Raw genomic sequence first — 22,119 nt, 5'->3', positions numbered from 1 at the left:
GGACATGGAGCAGTTCCTCCCCTGTGTGACTCAGTTCTCCGAGGCAAACCAGGTTCAGAACAGCGTGCTATTGATGAGAGGGGTCGCACATGGCTTGCATACACTACATGCCTCCAACTTAATTCTTGGATCACTACATGAAAATAATGTATTTGGTGTAAATCGCACGAGGGGCATAGTTGGAGACATTGACTTCACAAGAGATACAGAGAAGCAGAGTTTGCTTTGAATTAAAAAATTTCACCACTGCGTAATTCGGCCCATATAGCAAAAGGAGGTGTAAAATCACCTATACATATTCCGAAAAAAAGCCAGTGTCACATAAAGAATTTCACCACTAAGTAATTCGGTCCATACCGCAAAAGGAGGTGCACAGTAACCCATACATTTTCCGAAAAAAAGCCTGTGTCACAAAAAGAATTTCCCCACTAAGTAATTCGGTTTATACCACAAAAGGAGGTGTATAATCACCCATACGTTTTCCGAAAAAAAGCCTGTGTCACTGTAGGAAGGTGCAAGGGACCCTCATTGACTGACGCTATGTGTCACTGAGGTTCCTGGTGTCTGTGGAGTAAGAGACAGTTTTCATGTGTCAGCAGCAGTTGCTGTTTGACACCTTGCTATTTAGTATAGCTGTAATAGCTGATCCGGGATGGCTTTTACTGGGAGTAGTCAAAGTGCTGGGTAGGTGACTTCTCCCCACGTTCCAGGCCGGGTCTCGACTGGCCCATATAAAAACCCAGCCAGCAGTGTCAGCTGGTGGCAATTACCTTTCTCTCTGACAGAGGAGCTCTGGCAATTGCTTGATTGGGATCTGAGCCGTCTTCTAGGCTGGAGGCCTGGTTTTGGGAGGTCTGCTCTGTCCTGAGCAATGCCAATCGGGTGTGAACTAACACCTAGGATAACAGGTGAATTTTTTGCTGTATGAACTGTCTAGGTGTGAACGAACACCAATGGACACCACTGCAAATGACACCACTGCAAATGAATGAACACCACTGCAAATGGACTGTAGCACTGTTTTGTTGCCATAAGTGTGAATAAAACACTGAGGTTTTTGAGTTACAAACTGGTCTTTGCCTCTATACTGCGTCCGCTTGTCCTGTCTACCAGAACGAATCCCCACAGTCACATAAAGAATTTCACCACTAAGTTATTCGGTCCATACCGCAAAAAGAGGGGTACAATCACCCATACATTTTCCGAAAAAAAGCATGTGTCACATAAAGAATTTCACCACTAAGTAATTAGGTCCATACCGCAAAAGGAGGAGCCTGTGTCACATAAAAAATTTCACTGCAAAAAGGGCTTTATCACATATAATTGCACTGCTGAATTGCAAATAGTCTCTTATTTTTTTTCCACTTTTACACTACACAAGCCTTTTCAACATATAAGTGCAACTCTGGGCGGCGAATATATTTTTATATCGCCACTAATACACACAAACAGGGCTGTAGAATATATCACTGCACAGCTGAACGGCAATTAGGCTCTAATTTTTTTCTACTTTTACACAGCACAAAAGGCTTTACAACAGATAAGTGCAACGCTGAACGGCGAATATATTTTTATTTCGCCACTAATACACTGCAAACAGGGCTGTAGAATATATCACTGCACCGCTCAAGGGCAAATAAGACATACTGTTGAAATATTTCCTTGTAATAAACCCTGTTAATGGCCGTATCAAACAGCACTTGCACCCTAATAACAAGAACGGTTTGCTGGAATGACAGAGCTGTATAATGGCAATTTGGATCCCCAGTCAGTGTAGCAAGGGGTAACATGATTATTCCTATTAACCAGTCTGTAACCTCCCCTACTGAACCCTGTTCTACATAAATGCTGTGGAATGATTCCTCCCTATCCTTTCCCTGCACTTGTAAATCATTTTTTCACCACAATCAAGTCTTTAATGGCCGTATCAAACAGCACTTGCACCCCAATAACAAGAATGGTTTGCTGGAATTACAGAGCTGGCAATTTGAATCCCCAGTCAGTGCACCAAGGTGTAATAGGATTGTTACTATTACCCATGTTGAAGATGCCCTCAATCTGGGCTAATTACGTTTGCTCTGCTGTTTCAAATTGTTCTGATCCTAGGATTTTACATGCATGGAAGGACCCACACTGACACCAGGAAAGGGTCAAAGCAGTTCTCCTTTATTACAGGAAGTTAAGCAGTTTACAAGTACATAGGAAGGGGCATCCCCCCTGAGGCTCGTGGCATTGTTCCATTGGCTAGAATACAAAAATAAGAAAAGAGATAACACTTGGCATCTGCGCATTGAGCATTGTTTTACTAACTTTGATATGCAAACTATGTAAACATCTAAGTGCAAGTGCCATATTGTAATGGCTTCACACTAGTTGCAATATAGCAGATGTCATATATGACACATCAGGGAGGAGGGTCCTCTTGGAACTTGAGTGAATAAGGCATTAGCTGAGAGCTGGAAGATATGGGGGTCATCTCTATCACCCAGTCTGTAACCTCCCCTACTGAACCCTGTTCTACACAAATGCTGTGGAATGATTCCTCCCTACCCTTTCCCTGCACTTAAAAATCATTTTTTCACCACAATCAAGCCTTTCCTATCACTGTTCCTAGTGTCTGCAGACGTCTCTCCCTGCACTAAGTACACTGGTAAATGGCAGAATCTAAGATGGTTGCAACTAATTATAAGGCTGTGACATCACAGGGCTGGCTGACTGCTGATTGGCTGAATGCATGGGATTATGGGTGATCCCGCCTTCTCAGAGTTGCTTTCTCCATGTTCTCACACATGCAACAGCCATTTTAGGAAAAAATGCGATTTCTTTACCACGAAGCGCAAGGAAATTCGCCTTTCGTGCGAATTGAATTTTTCCTTAAATTCTAAACGAATTCCACTTCATCAGCTTCGATTTGCTCATCTCTATTTATTACCATTACCATTTATACCATTAATTTGTAAATACCACTGTCTTGACAAGTACAAAATGCATGACATTCTGCTGACTTTTTAAATATTCATTTTAGCGACAAAATTCTAATTCATGTTTATGCTACAAACCATATCCATTCATTATACCAGGTACATAATTTCTCGGTGTTCATTCTATGACTGATTACTTATTAATCACAAGTAAGTAATTGCTCTGCTTGCCTAGCTGGTCACTGTTTCCTTCAGGGTTAATTGGAGTCAAAAATGGAAATTCAGTGAGCCCTGATCAGCTGCAAAAACAGTCAAAGTACTCTTTGACAGCATGAACTGTTCGTAATTAGCAATAGCATGTATGAACTCTGGACGATGTCATGAGTCTAAAAAGCACAGGAGCTAATGGGTAGCTTTAGCATAGCCAGGAGGTTCCATGGATCCTGCATATGTCATCTGGGCAGGACGGTGAAGCAGACCGCTGTATATACGATGTTCATGTTTTCATTTGGACTTTCTGTCAAGAGTCCCAAAACCATGACTCTAGTGTGATCAGAGCCAAAGTAATAGCTCATTTATATGTATTTAAACAATCGTAATCTATCTGTTTCCACATAAAGAGGTAGGCTAAAAAAGATATTTAATTAGAGATCAATTATTTCATGCCAACATTTACACAATTATGAAGATTCCTAAACTCACATGCATGCAGTACATTTAGAATTGTATGACTACTAGGAAGACATACGGCATGATTAAATGATCATAGAAACCATTAAACATGCAAAATTCATTTTCCAAAAAGTAAAAAAATAAATAAATAATAATTACTCCTTGTAAATTGACTTTATTATTAGCAGCCTGCTTCATTTTTTGTGACAAATATAAAAGCAGTTTTTTGCGATAATATTGCTTTTGTCCGCTTCAAAATATCAAGTTGCTATAAAAAAATATATGAAAAATGTAAACTCTCATGAGCAGTACTAACTGTGCTTATACCAAACACTCTGAAATGTCCTGTCCGCTGCAGCTACAAATGCTATTACTATGGTTATGTTGAGATCATTTTTGGAAATATTTTTAGTGGAACCATTTTAAATGGTCCGTCAATTTATGCAGCCTAATGAGCATACAGTCACTGTACATGTGTCTAGGCCGTATGTTTGAAACATTTCAAAAGATCTTGCAGACCACAATGTCCAAATGTGATGTGAACCTAACCATAGTAATGCCTGTTTCACAAATCATACTGCAAGTTTTTTTTGGGGTATTTGTATGCAAAAACAACTAGAAAAGCTACAATTTCTGGGAAAAATTGTGGGAAGTGTTCTTGCTTCCACCAATAGTCTACAACTGGAGTGGGCAGAGTAACTGGGTGGAGTGCCTTGACTAACTGTTGTGTGGCTGGATTAACTGTGGAAAGGTTAGACTGGGCAGAGTAACTTTATGGAGTGAGTGGAGTGTTTGGAGTGAGTAAAGACAGTAAACATTACACTAACCAATTGATTGATCAAATTTAAAAAGCAAGTGGCAAGTTTGAAAGCGTGAGAAATGGATTTCAACTTTTATTTGTTTATATAGTACATTTAATTGCAATGTTGTTGCCTAAAGTGCTTCACAGTTACATTAAAACATACATTTATAAAAACATTAGTAGCTGATTTGTGTAGGTGTGCTTGAAAATGAGGGAGTGGTGGCTAATTTTTCAGCTCACACTCTAGCTTTTGTCACTCTGCTGGCTGCTCACACATCTGGGTTCCTATGGCAACTCACTCTACAGCAAGGGCAGAGAAGAGCGGTTAAAAACAAACTGCTCCAACTTGCTCACTTCACTGGTGGTTGCCATCTTCAAATGGTTGTAGTTTAAAAATTATAAATCCTACAGCGAAGAGTAAGATTATATTGTGAGAATCACAAGACCCAGACCTACATTTTGATACATAGTATGTCTCTGAAATATTAAAAATGAAGGCATAGTTGCAGTTTAGAAATTGCCCTTCCAATTTGAGGTGGCTAGAGTGGCGGTTCAATGAATGTCAATGGGCGGCGTGAGTTGCAAACAAATGGTCATATTGTGAAAACTATCAGAACTATGTCTTAGTGGCATGAGGGATAGCTGAACGTTTTGATATAAGATTTGTGTAGGTGGGCCTGAAAATGAGGGAGTGGTGGCAGTTTAGAAATCATGTCCTGATTTTTCAGCTCACACTCTAGCTTTTGTCAGCTCCCAATCTAGTTTTGAACATTCTGCCATTCATTCCTATAGGACCAATTTCGCCACAAAAATGCCGATTTTTTGTGAACCATTCGGCGAAACATTCCGCAAAGTAATAGCACACCAATTAGGTACAATCCGCACGTTTATATTACTGTCTATGTAGTGTTAAAACTGTGGGAGGAGTTAGGGTGGTAAATTTGGCTATAATAATAAGAATATATACAGTCATGTGAAAAAATTAGGACACCCTTTGAAAGCATGTGGTTTTTTGTAACATTTTTAATAAAAGGTTATTTCATCTCCGTTTCAACAATACAGAGAGATTAAAGTAATCCAACTAAACAAAGAAAACTGAAGAAAAGTCTTTTCAAGATCTTCTGTAAATGTCATTCTACAAAAATGCCTATTCTAACTGAGGAAAAAGATAGGACACCCTTGCCCCTAATAGCGAGTGTTACCTCCTTTGGCTGAAATAACTGCAGTGAGACGGTTCTTGTAGCCATCTACCAGTCTTCGACATCGGTCTGAGGAAATTTTACCCCACTCCTCAATGCAGAACTTTTTCAGCTGTGAGATGTTTGAGGGGTTTCTTGCACGTACAGCCCTTTTCAAGTCACCCCACAGCATCTCAATGGGATTCAAATCTGGACTTTGACTTGGCCATTCCAGGACTTTCCATTTCTTCTTTTTCAGCCAATCTTTGGTTGATTTACTAGTATGTTTTGGGTCATTGTCATGTTGCATGGTCCAGTTCCGCTTCAGCTTTAATTTTCTAACTGATGGTCTCACATGTTCTTCAAGCACCTTCTGATACACAGTAGAATTCATCGTGGATTCTATGATGGTGAGCTGACCAGGTCCTGCTGCAGCAAAGCAGCCCCAAACCATGACACTTCCACCTCCATGCTTCACAGTTGGTATGAGGTTCTTTTCTTGGAATGCTGTGTTTGGTTTACGCCAAACATGTCCTCTGCTGTTGTGTCCAAATAATTCAATTTTGGACTCATCTGTCCAAAGAACATTATTCCAGAAGTCCTGGTCTTTGTCAACTTTATCTCTGGCAAATGTCAGTCTGGCCTCGATGTTTCTCTTGGAAAGCAAAGGTTTCCTCCTTGCACACCTCCCATGCAAGTTAAACTTGTACAGTCTCTTTCTGATTGTAGAGGCATGTACTTCTACATCAACAGTAGCCAGAGCCTGCTGTAGTTCTCGAGATGACACTTTAGGGTTTTTGGAGACCTCTTTTAGCATCTTGCGGTCTGCTCTTGGGGTGAACTTGCTGGGGCGACCAGTCCTGGGCATGTTGGCAGTTGTTTTGAAAGCCCTCCACTTGTAGACTATCTTCCGGACAGTGGAATGGCTGATTTCAAAATCTTTTGAGATCTTTTTAAATCCCTTCCCAGACTCATAGGCTGCTACAATCTTTTTTCTGAAGTCCTCTGACAGCTCTTTTGCTCTCACCATGGTGCTCACTCTCACTTCAACAGTCAGGAGCACACCAAACTAAATGTCTGAGGTTTAAATAGGGCAAGCCTCATTCAACATGCAGAGTAACGATCTACTAATTATGTGCACCTGGTGTGATATACCTGTGTGAGATCTGAGCCAATTTAAGAGGGAATACATGTGAGGGTGTCCTATCTTTTTCCTCAGTTAGAATAGGCATTTTTGTAGAATGACATTTACAGAAGATCTTGAAAAGACTTTTCTTCAGTTTTCTTTGTTTAGTTGGATTACTTTAATCTCTCTGTATTGTTGAAACGGAGATGAAATAACCTTTTATTAAAAATGTTACAAAAAACCACATGCTTTCAAAGGGTGTCCTAATTTTTTCACATGACTGTATGTGAGATAACAGGAATTGGTCTTGCCATGTAAGAACACTTAATAATTAGCACAGGTACCATATACCAGCATATACTGGACACTGTATTCCAAACGTATTGGAACAAGTGTATTCTTTATTTCTTTACTCTAATTATTCACATCATTGTGCATACTGGGGTCAATGTTGGAAATTAAAGACGTTCTCCAGGCCTATGTTGAAATTGCACCTTTAGTTCAGTCTGTGGAAGGAAGATGCACTGTACAGTATTTAACCCTCCTCTGCACTCCCTCTGTGCTATGGTCACATGACTGTCTCAGCCAGGTTTTGGCCACTTCCGCTGACATCTCATTGTGGACCTTGCGCAATTCCATTCAACTGCTATATTGAACTAGTGAGCAGGGGGAGCAAGCCCAAGAAAAGATGCCACAGAGATGCATGATGCCAGAAACTTATGAAAGCAGACGTTTGGCTTGCAGCAGTGATATTAATTGCTGCAGAAGGACAGTTCTGTAGTAGAAAGAGGGTATTTAGGGCTGAAATATGCATTGTTTCGGGGAAGCCGAGCCATAAATAAAAATACATTTTAACCCCAGAAAACCTATTTAATTACCTTTTTCCAGAGTGAGGGAGGAATAAAAAATCCATGCAAGCATGGGAGGAACTTAAAAAGCTACTGCAGATGTTGCCCCTGGTCATCTTAAAGCCCAGGATCCCAGTGCTACAAGACTGTGGTGTAATGTTAACCACTGAGCTGCCCAAAGTAACTTTTGGTCTTGTCAAATATTTTTCTTTACCTACCTGGGCTTCCACAGGGAAAACATGTTTTTCTATTACTATTAAATGTACTTAACTTCCTAATTATACATCACAACTACAATTGTGCAGCTTCATTGTTTATTCTAGCAACAATTTCTTCAAGGAATTCAGCTACTTAAATGAAAACAATCTGGCAACATTGTCATATAATATACAACTATACAATGCCCCAAACCTGCCTATAAGGGCTATGCTGAGGTCTGGTTGTTATTATGATTTATAGATGGTCTTGAGTCACGAGTCAGGCTCGTAATTGATTGCACATGTGGAAATAGATGTAAGAAAAAGGAGATCCCCTGCAGAGTATTCATGCGTACCTCTGCGCTAAATGTAAGCATGCCGAGAGCCAGGAATTTATTTGGAACACATGGAGTTTAGCTAATTCTGCAAGATCACAGCTATTTGGTTTCCAAGAATTTTGCAACAACAAAAGCAGTTAGTCTGTAAGTGATCTGAAAATGTGATTGGCTGTTCAAGTGATAACATTAAGAAGGCTAAAATGTGTGTGGCAATGAGGGGCTGCCAACTTCCATAACTAATAGGTTAATATGAAGGATAGGTAACTGTTGAGTCAACTTTTATGATTTCCTCTCATTTAACATATATGCAATGTCCGGTCAGAGTCACTCTCCAACTGTTCTTAGTGTACAGCTAGACATTCAGGTTTCCTGATGCCATTTTGAAAGCCAAAATCAGGAGTGGATCATAAAAGGAGAGAAAGTATTAGGGTCAGGTTTTGGCTGAATGTGTGGCTGTTGAAGGCCTTATATAATATGTTAGCGTTGCATTGAACTACTCTTGTAAAGTGTCTCTTTAACTTTACGCACAGTCAGTGCCAAACAGTAAATTGTGATCTACTGGTAGACCTCAAATTGTGATCAGTAGATCTTGACAATGGGTGACCAGACTGTTCTCTTAATTATTTTAATACTAGGTTACACTTCAGTGATTTGGTCAGTGTTTGATCAGTGATTTCCATCAGTGATTGCTAGCCAAAACTAGATGCAGGTCAAAAACACTAAACAGGTGAAAATATTTCTATTATACCTTATCTCTGTGTGGGCTCTACTCCTGGCTTTGCCTCAAATTCACTGATGGAACTCACTGACTGTCCAAATCACTGAAATGTGAACTAGGCCTAAGGAGGAAACTATATCTTGATAGACTTGTGTGTCAGTCACCAATATTTTCTAGTTAAAGGGAACCTGTCACCTAAAAATGCCTCCCAAATCGCCAGCATTACCTTAAAGTAGCCAGCAGTATGTTCCTAAAGATCCTTTTCTTCCTTCGGCCAGATGCACCAAAATCTTGAAAAACGAACTTTAATTCCCTGCACGCGCTGTGTGACAGCAGAGTTTGAAGTCAAGGGGGCAGTGGCCTCCTCGCTTCAAGTCTAGATAACCACTCCCCTTTTCCATGCCCCTTTGCTTTTGATTGACAGCAGATAGCTTTCGGCTGTTCAGCAAAGCCGGCCGAGTTCACGTACATGGCTGTCAATCAGAGGTGAAGGGGCAGGGAAAGGGGGCGTGGTTATCCTGACGAAGCGAGGAGGCCGCTGCCCCCTTGACTTCAAACTCTGCTATAAGATAGAGTGTGCAGGGTATTAAAGTTCGTTTTTCAAGATTTTGGTGCATCTGGCTGAAGGAAGAAAAGGATCTTTAGGAACATACTGCTGGCTACCTTAAGGTAATGCTGGAGGTTTAGGAGGCTTTTTTAGGTGACAGGTTCCCTTTAAATGCTCTTTCATGAATCATATATGGGCTTCACCAGTGTAATTATTTGGTATTATCTTACACTTCCTTGACAACCTATCACAAGAGTAGCAGCTATACAATCATGTATAAAATGATATCACAGTGTATATGTTTAGTAAGCATAGTAAATATCTAAATGTGGCTGCTTCCTCTACTATGGGGGCACCCAGGCTTGTGCAAAATGCAAAAACCTAACCTGTAGCAGCATCCCTTGCACACCATATGTACTGTACAGTATCTCAAAGTAGATCATCTGATTCAGGCTCCACACCAATCTTAAAGGGAACCTGTCACCGTGATTTTGTGTACAGAGCTGAGGACATGGGTTGCTAGATGGTCGCTAGCACATCCGCAATACCCAGTCCCAATAGCTCTGTGTGCTTTTATTGTGTATAAAAACCGATTTGATACATATGCAAATTAACCTGAGATGAGTCCTGTCCCTGACTCATCTCACGTACAGGACACATCTCATGGTAATTTGCATATGTATCAAACCTTTTTTTTCACACAATAAAAGCACACAGAGCTATGGGGACTGGGTATTGCGGATGTGCTAGTGGCAATCTAGCAACCCATGTCCTCAGCTCTGTACACAAAATCTCAGTGACAGGTTCCCTTTAAGCAAAAAAAAGTTTGGCCACTCTTGGTCTGGACAATGGTCTAGATCAGTGATGGCGAACCTTTTATCGACCAAGTGCCCAAACTGCAACCCAAAACCCACTTATTTATCGCAAAGTGCCGACACAGCAATTTAATCTGGATACTACAGTTCAGTATAGTGTATCTTCCATGTACTTTATCATTTAGCTATAACAGCCTGCCTACATTCAGTGCACTGCCTGTGCCGTTCATAGTGCGCCCTGCACTGATGAATGGCAGTTGAAGTCTAAGGCATATTGGTACACCGTAGCCTTTTTTCAGGGTGCAGGTGCCCACAGAGAGGGCTGTGAGTGCTGCCTCTGGCAGATTGGCACATGTGCCATAGGTTCGCCACCACTGATCTAGATGGATGTTGTGCAACATCTGGTTCTGTATAGACAGACATCATTTACAGGGATTACTAGAAGTGAAAATAGGCAAAATGTTCCTACATCTTTGTCATTTTTTATGTCTGTACAGTTTATGAAAGAAATATCGAGCCAATAGAGGATATATTTAACATTTATTAGTTTTATTTGATATCTGTTCTATCAGCCTTTATACTGGCATTTGGCCACCACAAGCAATGACCTTGCATTACTATTCCCACAAGTGCAATAATAATAATTTCCAGAAATCCAGTGCATTACATAAGCCAGTACCTTGGTGTCAAAGACACATCACTCCCACTATGTCAGAGGGTAGATATAATAGCGCCAGATCGAGAACGTAGTTACGTTTCAGTTGGCCATGAAGTGAAAATTGTTTACAACCATGCACAATTAAGATCTGAATTGCAGCATTATGTAAACCGTCATGGTGTGCAGCTTGTCTGTATCCCTTTGACGGTCTTATGAGACTGCTTTTTGTCAAATGTCCTTCTATAATTTCTTGAAAAAACAGTACACTGCACGCAGACCACAGCCTGTAAACAGCATCAGCAGCTATATCTCCACCACAGACATGAATGCAAATACAAGAATAAGGCAAACAAAATTAGCAACTTACCTTAGTACCTTATGGCATTAGCAAGGTAAAGTCTGCCAAAATCTCTTTTAAAGAGGCTAATGGTTCAGCATACACATATTTTATATTCTGAGTTGGATTTTGATTAGAGATACATGGAAATTTGGTGTTTTGTAAACATTCTATATAGATTTTGAGACTATGGAAGCACCATCGTATACCCTCAGGGTTCATACACACTATAGTATTGTATTTCTACCCCATATAGCCCCAAGCTCTACAGAGCCATAATACAGCACACATAGACTCCTGTGGGCCCTACTATACTTAGAAAAAACTTCAGGAAAGTCACAGCACTCTTAGTCTTGAATCAAAACTTAGTGTTTAATCACACCGAAAAAATACAGCAACGTTTCGACACACAGGTCTTTCTCCTTACTATACATATATATGCCTTAGAGTTCCTTCAGAAGGAAATAGAGGGGGATTCTCTATATTACAGCACTTATAAGCCCTAGTCATTACATTGTGGCACACCATGTGCTGAGGCCTTTTTGCAGACTATAGGACTGCATTTTTATCTATATTCTTCAATTGTCATTTCTTAATTTTTCAATGCATATTGTAAATTCCTTTAAAGCTTCATTTACGCCATAGAAGAAATGGTGTTTATTTGTTCAGAGTACCCTAAGTGCTGCATATTTTGACCCATATACCTGTTTTTCATGTCAGAACTTTCCTTCCCCAGTTCTCAGCATCACTGCATCCTTGCAGGATGTTTACATGTAGGACCTGTTTTTATCAGCTTCCTGTCGGGATTTCTAACCAAACACCCAGCATGCTTTGCTCTGTAATGTTTCACAGTGCTTTCTCCACCTAGCATGGAGACAGGAGGTGTAGGGGTCATGACTACTGCAGAGAGGATAGTATGGCAGACTGAGCAAGCCCTGTACAACATTACAGACAAAGCATGCTGGGTTTGCTTAGAAAACCCAGCAGGAAGCTGGAGACATTGTGTGAAAATCGCAGCATGTTCCATATTCTGCGTTTTTCACGCAACGCAGGCCGCATAGAAATGAATGGGGATGCGTGAAAATCGCATAGCATCCACAAGCAAGTGCGGATGCAATGCGATTTTCACGCATGGTTGCTAGGAGATGATGTTAGTAAATTGATAAAAGTAAATTGACTGTATTATTTTCCCTTATAACATGGTTTTAAAGGAAAATAATAGCATTCTTAACCCCTTCACGTCTGCAATCTGTATATATACGTGATAGCTGCACATACCCCGTGCAGCTACCACGTATATAAACGTTCTGGCAGCTCTTTAATCCAAGCGCTGCAAAGCGCTTGGATTAAAGCTTCTGCCCCTGCCCTGTATGCTGTCACGGACAGCATACAGTGCAGTAATGCCGGCAAGGGACCAATCAGAGTGGCCCCTTGCCGGCAATCGATCCGATTGGTTAGTCTGTGCAGACTAACCAATCGGATCGCGGCAGTGTTAAATGCCGGTTTCAGGCTCTGATCTGCGCTCTGCAGATCAGAGTCTGAAAGCAGATAGTGTACCTCATGCTCCCCGATTTGTGCCCCTCCAAGCACTTAGTGCAGATCTGTGCCCCCTCATCTGTGCCCCTCATCTGTGCCCCGCTGATCTGTGCCCATGCACTTATGCGGTCCGCCGCCTCCCCGCCCCCTGCATTAATTTTCAAGCCGCTCTCCTGCCCGCCTCCCTCGATATTATGGGCAGCCTCCCGGAACCCCCCTCTTTCCTGTGCTGCCCCCCCCCCCCGATCCCCCTGCTGTGTGCGATGGCGGCGGCTCAATTACTGAGCCGCCGCCATCAGCAGAGAGTGTCAGCTCTATGCTGACACTCTCCTGTAACCCCTATAGATGCCGCGGTTGCGGCATCCATGGGGTTAACAGAGGGAGGGAGCTCCCTCTCTCCACCATCGGGGCTGCAGCGCTGTGATTGCAGCACCCGATGGTTGCCATGGCAACCGGACGCTTTGCAAAAGCGTCTGGTTGCCATGGCAAAGGCGTCCAGTGCTGCCACCTACAGGCAATCTGGAAGTACTATACTTTGCAATGCAAGAGCATTGCAAAGTATAGTACAACTATCAGCCCCACTGGATCTTCAAGATCCAAGAGGGAACTGATTAAAAAAAAAAAGTGAAAATAATAAAAGTAAAAATAAATAAATAAATATGTAAATTAGAAAAAAGAAATTGCCTTTTCCTATAAAAAAATGAAAAAATAAAATAAAATACACATATTAGGTGTCGCCGCGTCCGTAACGACCATCTCTATAAATATATCACATGATAGACCCCGTCCGATAAACACCATAAAATTAAAATTAAAAAAACTGTGCCAAAAAAGCTATATTTGTCACCTTACATCACAAAAAGTGCAACAGCAAGCGATCAAAAAGGCGTATGACCCCCAAAATAGTACCAATCAAACCGTCACCTCGTCCCGCAAAAAATGATACCCTATTTAAGACAATCGCCCAAAAAATAAAAAAGCTATGGCTCTCAGACTATAGAGACACTAAAACATCATTTTTTGGGTTTCAAAAATGCTATTATCGTGTAAAACTTAAATAAATAAGAAAAAGTATACATATTAGGTATTGCCACGTCCGTAACGATCTTCTCTATAAAACTATCACATGACCTAACTCCTCAGATGAACGCTGTAAAAATAAATAAATGAAAACTGTTCCAAAACTGCCAATTTTTGGGTCACCTTGCCACATAAAGTGTAATAATGAATGATCAAAAAATCCTATGTACCCAAAAATGGTACCAATAAAAACCTCAACACTTTCTGCAAAAAACGAGCCCCTGCACAAGACGATCGGCACAAAAATAAAAAACATATGGCGTTCAGAAAACCAATCCAGCACAATTTACCTTCCAAAAACCATATGGCATTCCTTTCCTTCTGCGCCTGCCGTGTGCCCGTACAGCAGTTTACGACCACATGTGGGGTGTTTATGTAAACCGCGGAATCAGGGTAATAAATTATGAGTTTTGTTTGGCTGTTAACTCTCAATGTGTTAAAGAAAAAAAATATATAAAATGGAAAATCTGCCAAAAATGTGAAATTTTGAAATTTCATCTCCATTTTCCTTTAATTCTTGTGGAACGCCTAAAGGGTTAACAAAGTTTTTAAAATCAGTTTTGAGTAACTTTAGGGGTGTAGTTTCTACAATGGGGTCATTTATGGGGTTTCCACTATGTAAGCCCCACAAAGTGACTTCAGACCTGAACTGGTCCTTTAAAAAGTGGGTTTTGGAAATTTTCATAAAAATTATAAGAATTGCTTCTAAACTTCTAAGCCTTCTAACGTCCTAAAAAAATAAAATGACATTTCCAAAATGATGCCAACATAAAATAGACATATGGGGAATGTTAAGTAATAAATATTTTATTAGGTATCACTTTCTGTTTTAGAAGCAGAGAAATTGAAATTTGGAAAATTGTGAATTTTTCCACATTTTTGGTAAATTTGGGATTTTTTCCTAAATAAAGGTGAAATTTATTGACTCAAATATATGACTATCATGAAGTACAATGTGTCACGAGAAAACAATCTCAGAATGGCATGGATAAGTAAAAGTGTTCCAAAGCTATTACCACATAAAGTGACGCATGTCAGATTTGAAAATTTTGACCTGGACATTGGGGCATCAATGACCCTTGGTCATGAAAGGGTTAATACAGAATGCTTACTAAAATGTTGCTTGAGGGGTTAAAAAAATAAAATAATTAACTCACCTCCTCCTCTTGTTCGCGCAGCCGGCATCGTCTTCTTTCTTCTTCTTTCAGGACCTGCAAAAGGACATTTGATGACGTAATCGTGCTTACCGCGTGATCGCTGAATGAAGATGCTCACCACGTGAGAGCGATTACTTCATCAAAGGTCCTTTTGCAGGTCCTGAAAGATGAAGAAAGAAGACTATGCCGGCTGCACGAACAAGTGGATGGGGTAAGTTATTATTATATATTTTGTTAACCCCTCAAGCAACATTTTAGTAAGCATTCTGTATTAAGAATGCTATTATTTTCCTTTATAACCATGTTATAAGGGAAAATAATAAAATGAATATAACACCTAACCCGAACTTCACTGAAGAAGTCCGGGTTTGGGTCTGGGTACCATATTCAGTTTTTTCTCCCACGCATGCAAAACGCATTGCACTCGCGCAGAAAAAACTGAACATCGGAACGCAATCGCAGTAAAAACTGACTGCAATTGTGTACCTAATCGCGCTGTTTTCCCGCAATGCACACGCAATGCATCTGGAGCAAATCTGGAATGCCTGTGAGAAAGAGGCCTTAGGAGCAGGAAAGGGGGCGCGAGGAGCTTGACTTGAAATGAGAAAGCCACAGCGCACTTGACTTCAAGCCCCAAATTTACATAGCGAGGGAAGTTCAATAACAGTCTTTTTTCTGTCTTTTGGCACAACTTTGGAATCATGCTACAGAATTCAATAAGGTAATGCTGGCGATTTAGTATGCATTTTCTAGGTGACAGATTCCCTTTAAATGGCATCAGAGCAAAGTCCTGTATAATTACAGTCGTTTCATAGCTTTGCAGTTGGCCACCATGGGGTGGAGGCTTAAAACAACTGACACCTTTTAATTTGTCATGAGAGGTTCTTATGTTTTTATATGGATTATACTTTACTGGTGACAACTTTTAATTGGTAATAAAAGATCCTTCTTTTAAACAGGGTTCATTCTGAGGAAATGTGGTTTTAGTTCACATTTTAGCTACAGCAACTGTGTCCTAGAAAGTCATTACTGCATTATGCACAAATTCACTCTTGCGACAGATGTGTTTGGAAACTGTCATAAGTTTATGGAAAATACATCCTTCCAAGAAAATATGCAATTGTTTTGCAGTATTGTTGTGTATAATGACGTTTTAGATGAACAGTTTGACTTTGCTTTTTGTGCTGGTTCCTTATGACTAACAGCATATGTTCCCCTTACAACCATATTGTTCCAGTGTATCTAAAATAAAAACATGAAGCAAACTTGCAAGCAGTCTTAGTTAAAACTATCCTACAATTCTGTGTCTACAACTATTATGTCGACCTATGTGTCTCCATGGTTATATACTACAAAGACTACCTCTGTATATTCTAATCCTGCAGTCACGTGTTATCCCCTTCCAGCTGTCTCCGTTTATACAGTAAAACAAATGCAGGATCACAATATGATTACTATAACCATGGAGACAGATAAGTCTGCGTAGAAGCTGAAGGGATATTGCTATGGGAGCAATCAAAAAGCAATAGCCTAATGAAGGCAAAAGTGTCAGACCTACAAAATGTATGTGTTCTTTATTATCTGTAGAACAATACCTAAAGTCTTCTATGTGTAGTCAACTATTATATATCAGTACAATGTAAAATAAGATATTATAAGAAACAATGAACTATTAGAAATATTAAAGAGATTGTCCAAGATTTTGATATTGAAGGCCTATCCTCAGGATAGGTCGTTATCTGATTGGAGTGTCCAACTTCCGACAAACCCACCGATCGGCTTTATGAAGATGCTGTTGTGCTCCAGGGAGTGCCATTAATATCAATCTCTGATAACCCCTTTTTGTAAACTAATGATATTATGTATGCATTTTTTTCTGGATCTAATAATATGTCTAACTCCAATATTGTATTTCTTTTCCTAGATACTCTTAAAAGTTGTGTAGCAAAACTGTTCTTCAGCTGTCCACTGAAGGCTCATTACTGTCTGTACAGTAAATCCAGTTTTATACTCATCAGCCGACATCCACAGATATGGATACATATTATGTTTCTTTTTCAACAGGTACGTGTAGATTACAATTGGAAGTATATTAGGGGGCAATTAGAATTTTGGTTGCCACAGATATGCAAGGCTCAGTGATGAAGCTTGTACATCTGTGACTGCATACTACTTTCCTAATTCTATCTGAGTGAGTGTAGCGACAAAGGAACTTGCACATTTGCAATGGTGCTGTTATTTTTATATATAAAGGCAAGCCTTATTTTTAGCTACCACAAGAACTCCCAAGTCCCAGAGGTACAAGCTGCATGAATACAGCAGATTGCGCATCTGTTGCAGTCTACATGTCCTGTGTACTAGTCACAAGAAGAAATGACAGCAGGTAATTTTTTATTTTGCAAAATAAAAGTCTGTCTGCTTAGGGTCATTGTCTAGTTGGAAGTTAAACATTCAGCTCAGTCGGAGGTTCAGAGCACTCTGTGCTTTGCTCCCTTCAGCTTTCCCTCAACCCTGACCAATCCCACAGCATGATGGGGCCACCACCATGCTTCACTGTCTGGGTGGTGTTGAGCAGGTGATGAGTTTGACAACCACCCGCCAATCCCGTCGTACTAAGCCACAGTTCCCATACAGGTCTCCACTAGAGACTTCTGGAGGCGAATCCACTGTGAGCACAGAAGACGTTTAAGATTGGTTGGTGGGCCCAGACAGGATGCAATCACGATTGTATGTACAATCGGTAAAAATAAAATTACTGATTTCACACTGGAAATCAAATTAATTTGCTGCCACCACTCTTCGTATTGAATCGGGGCGAAGAGACCCCGGCTAGCTAATCCTAAAGGGACGAAACGGTTATTTGCAACCTAGCTAGGAAATTAACAATTTATAAAAATAAAACAATTTGGTAGTATGTCTTCTGAGGACAGAGTTCTTAGCATAGATCAGGTCATCAAGTAACAAGGGCAAAACTGGAACGATGAAATCGTTAGTTTTTATTCTAAAACTACACACAAAAATATATACATTAAAGCTGACAGATAAATATACCTGCCAGTTAAACAGATTGGTTTGGATAGAAATAGGTAAGAGGTGAAAGGGAATAGAATGCCTGTAAGTTCAGAATTACTGTGGTAAAGTCCAGTAAAATGCAAAGTCTTTGTAGAATAATCCAAGATGGTGGGGTGTGCCCGTGTCCAGCGGGCGGTCGTGATGTTAGTCGATGTCAGATGGTAGAAGAAGGACCCAGGGCTGAATGTGTCACAGGGTTTTACCCACTCTATAGTGGGGAGGGGTTGTGACCAGCACAAGTCCAGCCTTAGGTAATTGGAAGAAGGGCAGTTCCTGCCCTGGACAGAGGAAATCTGGCTGAATCTTTGCTGTGCCAGTTTCTCTGTACCCGTGGGTCAAATTAGGACATAGAGGTCATATTGAGAATAAGCAGAATTTTACAGATCCTCTGATACCAAACAGGATAGAATTACCATTTGGATTCCCTGAGAGCTTTGATATCTGAGAGAGAGAATCTCTGATTGACTGGCCGATTTCCTGAAAGGTGTATTATTGGGGCCCGAATAATCCCTGAAGAGATGGTTCAGTGCATTGGTTCCGAACCCAGGAAATATGAGGAAATATGGACGCAAATATGAAAGCTATGTATTAGAGGTGGCTGCCCGGTGACCTCTTTTTGTGTCTCAAACAGCTGTCTGATAAGCATCTGTCCTGCTCTCTTTGAAGCGCACTGGCAAGACTGAAGGTGTGAGAACCCTGCTGGTATCGGAGACACTATGGCTGCAGAAAGACCAGGTTTAGGAGGTTCTGTCATAAGAGAACTAGATTGATGGCTACTCAACTTGGCATGGGGCAGGAAAGGATTGTCACACGGAGGTGATAATGGCACCTCTGCTCTGTGAATTACTCCTTTAGTGAAAAGAGAAGATTTTTAGTGAAGGCTCTGGTGTCTGTGATTGAGAAATATGGCGCATTTGCGATTTCCTAGTATCGCTGTGGATCGCAAAGCGTCACAATGAGCAATTCATAGTTTCCTCCACACGATACTTAGAATTGAGTTCAAAAAGTTTGATCTTGGTTTCATCAGACCAGAGAATGTTGTTTCTTGCTTTTTCTTTTGCAAACTCTAGAATTTCAGAATGGCATGTGTCTTTTACTGAAGATATGCTTTTATCTCCCCACTCTGCCATAAAGTCCAGATTAGTGGAGTGCTGTAGTGATGGTTGACCTTCTGGCAGTTTCTTACATCTGCACACAGAATTTTTGAAGCTCAGGCAGAGTGACCATTGGGTTCTTGATCACCTCTCTTACCAAGGCCCTTTCCCCCTTTTTACTTGGTTTAGTGGGGTATTCAGCTTTAGGAAGAATCCCGGTTTGTTCAAAATGTCTTCCATTTAAGAATTATGGATGCCTCTGTGCTCTTGGGAACTTTCAGTGTAGCAGAAATGTTTTTATTCCCTTCTCCAGATTTGTGCCTTAACATAATCATGTCTGAGCTCTACAGGCAATTCTTTCCTCATAGATTGGTTTTTGCTCTGATATGCATTGTCACCTGTGAGACCTTATACAGACAGGGATGTGTCTTTCCAAATCCTTTCCGATCAACTGAATTTACCACAGGTGACTCCAATCAAAGTGTAGAAAAATCTCACAGATGATCAAGAGAAATATGAGACCCCCAAAGCTAAATTTCATGTGTCTTAGCAAAGGGTTTGAATAGTTATGTCCATGCAAAATTTTTCCTTTTCAATAAATTTGCTAAGATTTTGAACATTCTGTTTTTACTTTCACTGCAGATTGATGGGGTAAAATTTATTTTTTTCATTTCATCTGGACTCACAACATTTTTTTGCTTCTTTTCTATCACTGTTGTCAGGTAAAGTTGTCAGCAGGGTCTGCATGTTTCTGCTTCTTTCTCTCTCTCTCTGTCTCAGCAGTAGGTAATAGTTAAAAATTCCTACTGATTCCTGTTTGCCGATGTCTAACATAATGTGTCTTGCATTGTAAATGTGTAAGTGATAGGAATCACATGATTCATTCACAGAAAAAAAGCTACTTTTAGAATTTACTAAATTCAGTGAAAAAAATATCAAATAATTAGGTCTCAAAAACAATCTGGTGAGGTCGTGCAGGCCCAATAGTTAGATAAAACAATGGGGTCACACTAGACTACAAACATGTCTAATCAGATAGCATGTTGTTTTTTAAAGCTTCAAAACCAACATTGTATGTACATAGAATGTCAACACAAATTTGGTTAGACCCAATTTGGTGCTTAGCTTGCTTATAATCACCTTAACAGGATATAGATCCTTTGTTAACTCTGACCATACACCTCCAATAATGGAACTTTTTTGAAATTTTCCCCCCACTGAGGAAGATGGTTAATATGCTAGCAGAAACATGCTTATTTATTTGGGTTATGGCACATGTATTAATTGTAGGGCTTTATAGCGACACTTGGCAGGGTCGCTCTTTTAAGGGTGGTGTCTCTGCAAAGGGACAATGGAGGGAGATGTCCAAGGGTGAGATTAGTGGTTTGAACACTTCTATTGCAATTTGCAAATATAACAGCTGGCTTTACCTGATATTTTGTAAAAGATTGGATTTCTCTTACCATTTATGATCTGGATACCCCTCTCTACCAAGGGTGGTGAGGCCTCGTTAATCATGGTATCTATTTTTCTGCTTGACACTAACAGTGTCTATATGCCATTTACATACAGTGTTGGCTCTGAAGCTTTGAGAAGTCAACATGCTACCTGATTAGACATGTTTGCAGTTTAGTGTTACCCCACTGTTTTGTCTACCTATTGGCCCAGTATGGTATCCCCAAAAATGTTTTTGGAGAATTATTTTTGATACCTAATCATTTGATATTTCAACTAAATTAGTAAAGGTTACGTTTTTAGAGTAGCTTTTTTTCTGTGAAGTTGCTTTGGCTATGCTATTCTGATTGGGTCCTGTGTTATGGATTATCTTGGCATTTCCAGATCATATAACCACTGGACATAACATTACATGGGTCAATACATTACCTTCAGCTACAATTTTTGTATGTGGTCGAGGGATTATATAAGCAGGAGCCAAAAGGAACAATTTTGAACGTCACCTTTTGGCAAGTCTCTTGGTTTTAAGAAACTTATTCAAAGGAATCCTCATTAAAAGGGGCACCTTTTTAGTATTTCAAGTCTCTCTGAAAATAGTAGACTTTTAGCGATTTCTCTATTGAGAACTTATACAATCATCTTTGACAGAGAAGGAAATGCAGTGTAAGTTCATTGCAGAACACCCAGTATAATCAGGGGCATCAATCTCCACTACCATGCAGTCCTCCAATGCCAAGAGCCTTGCAAGTGGCAGCTTTCTACCAAGAGAGTTACTCAGCATACTGTTTCTGCACAGATAAAATAGGACATATAAGCCAAAAAAACTATACAATGAGAAACATTTCTGCTGACTTCACTAAACACTTTTTATTATTCCAGCTTACAACACATTCTCTCAAGATACCAAATTAATTTCAATTTTCAACATATTTCATAAATAGATTACAGTTTAATTTATTATTTCCACATATAATCCTGGAATTTCAGAGTTGCAAAAACAATCATTACCTTATTTCAGTATCTTCTATTTTTAAAGTTCAGTTTAAGCAATCTAAGTTGATTACAGCTGCCACCTAAAGTGTTTAAAGCTCTGGTTAGACTGATCCACCACTAAAGCAGTCTTGGGACCATAACTGTTCACATAACCATGTCCAGCTTTCCACCTCTTAGGTCAAGCTACTGTATATAAGTCAATGTGATTAGTTCAGAACAAGGACCATTGTTGTTAAAGGGCAAATTACATTTAGCAATGTAGTACAGACTTTAAAGGACAGCAGCATCAACCCTAAGGCTGTCCTGGCTGATTAAACCAAACTTTTCTTCTGTCAATCCGTGGCCCTAGCCACTTGGTGCACCTGAGCTTCACTGCTCTGCTTTCCAAGACAATCCCCTCTCCACTCCAGGGACTGGCCTAGTCTATCAAGTGCAGAATGAGTGTTTTGGAAAGCAGAGGAGGAGTTAAGATGCACATGGTGGCTTGAACCCACCCTTAGTACACAAGCCCCAATTTGAATATTATTTAAAACACTGTTTCTCCTAAATGCTAAAACAGAATGGGAGAAGAATAG

General features: G+C 40.2%; 1 protein-coding gene across 1 annotated transcript in view; it reads left to right on the top strand.

Moving 5' to 3' along the window:
- Positions 1-22,119, top strand: part of VEPH1 (ventricular zone expressed PH domain containing 1) — a 529,573-nt gene that overhangs the window by 345,907 nt on the left and 161,547 nt on the right. The window contains exon 10 of the mRNA XM_044289371.1: positions 16,855-16,994. Within this exon, the coding sequence (XP_044145306.1) occupies positions 16,855-16,994 (140 nt within the window). The remainder of the gene's footprint in view (positions 1-16,854; positions 16,995-22,119) is intronic.

The sequence above is a fragment of the Bufo gargarizans genome, chromosome 4 (assembly GCF_014858855.1).
Source record: "Bufo gargarizans isolate SCDJY-AF-19 chromosome 4, ASM1485885v1, whole genome shotgun sequence".
Taxonomy (NCBI): domain Eukaryota; kingdom Metazoa; phylum Chordata; class Amphibia; order Anura; family Bufonidae; genus Bufo; species Bufo gargarizans.
The sequence above is the reverse complement of the archived record's forward strand: the minus strand, read 5'-3'. Positions and strand labels throughout refer to the sequence as shown.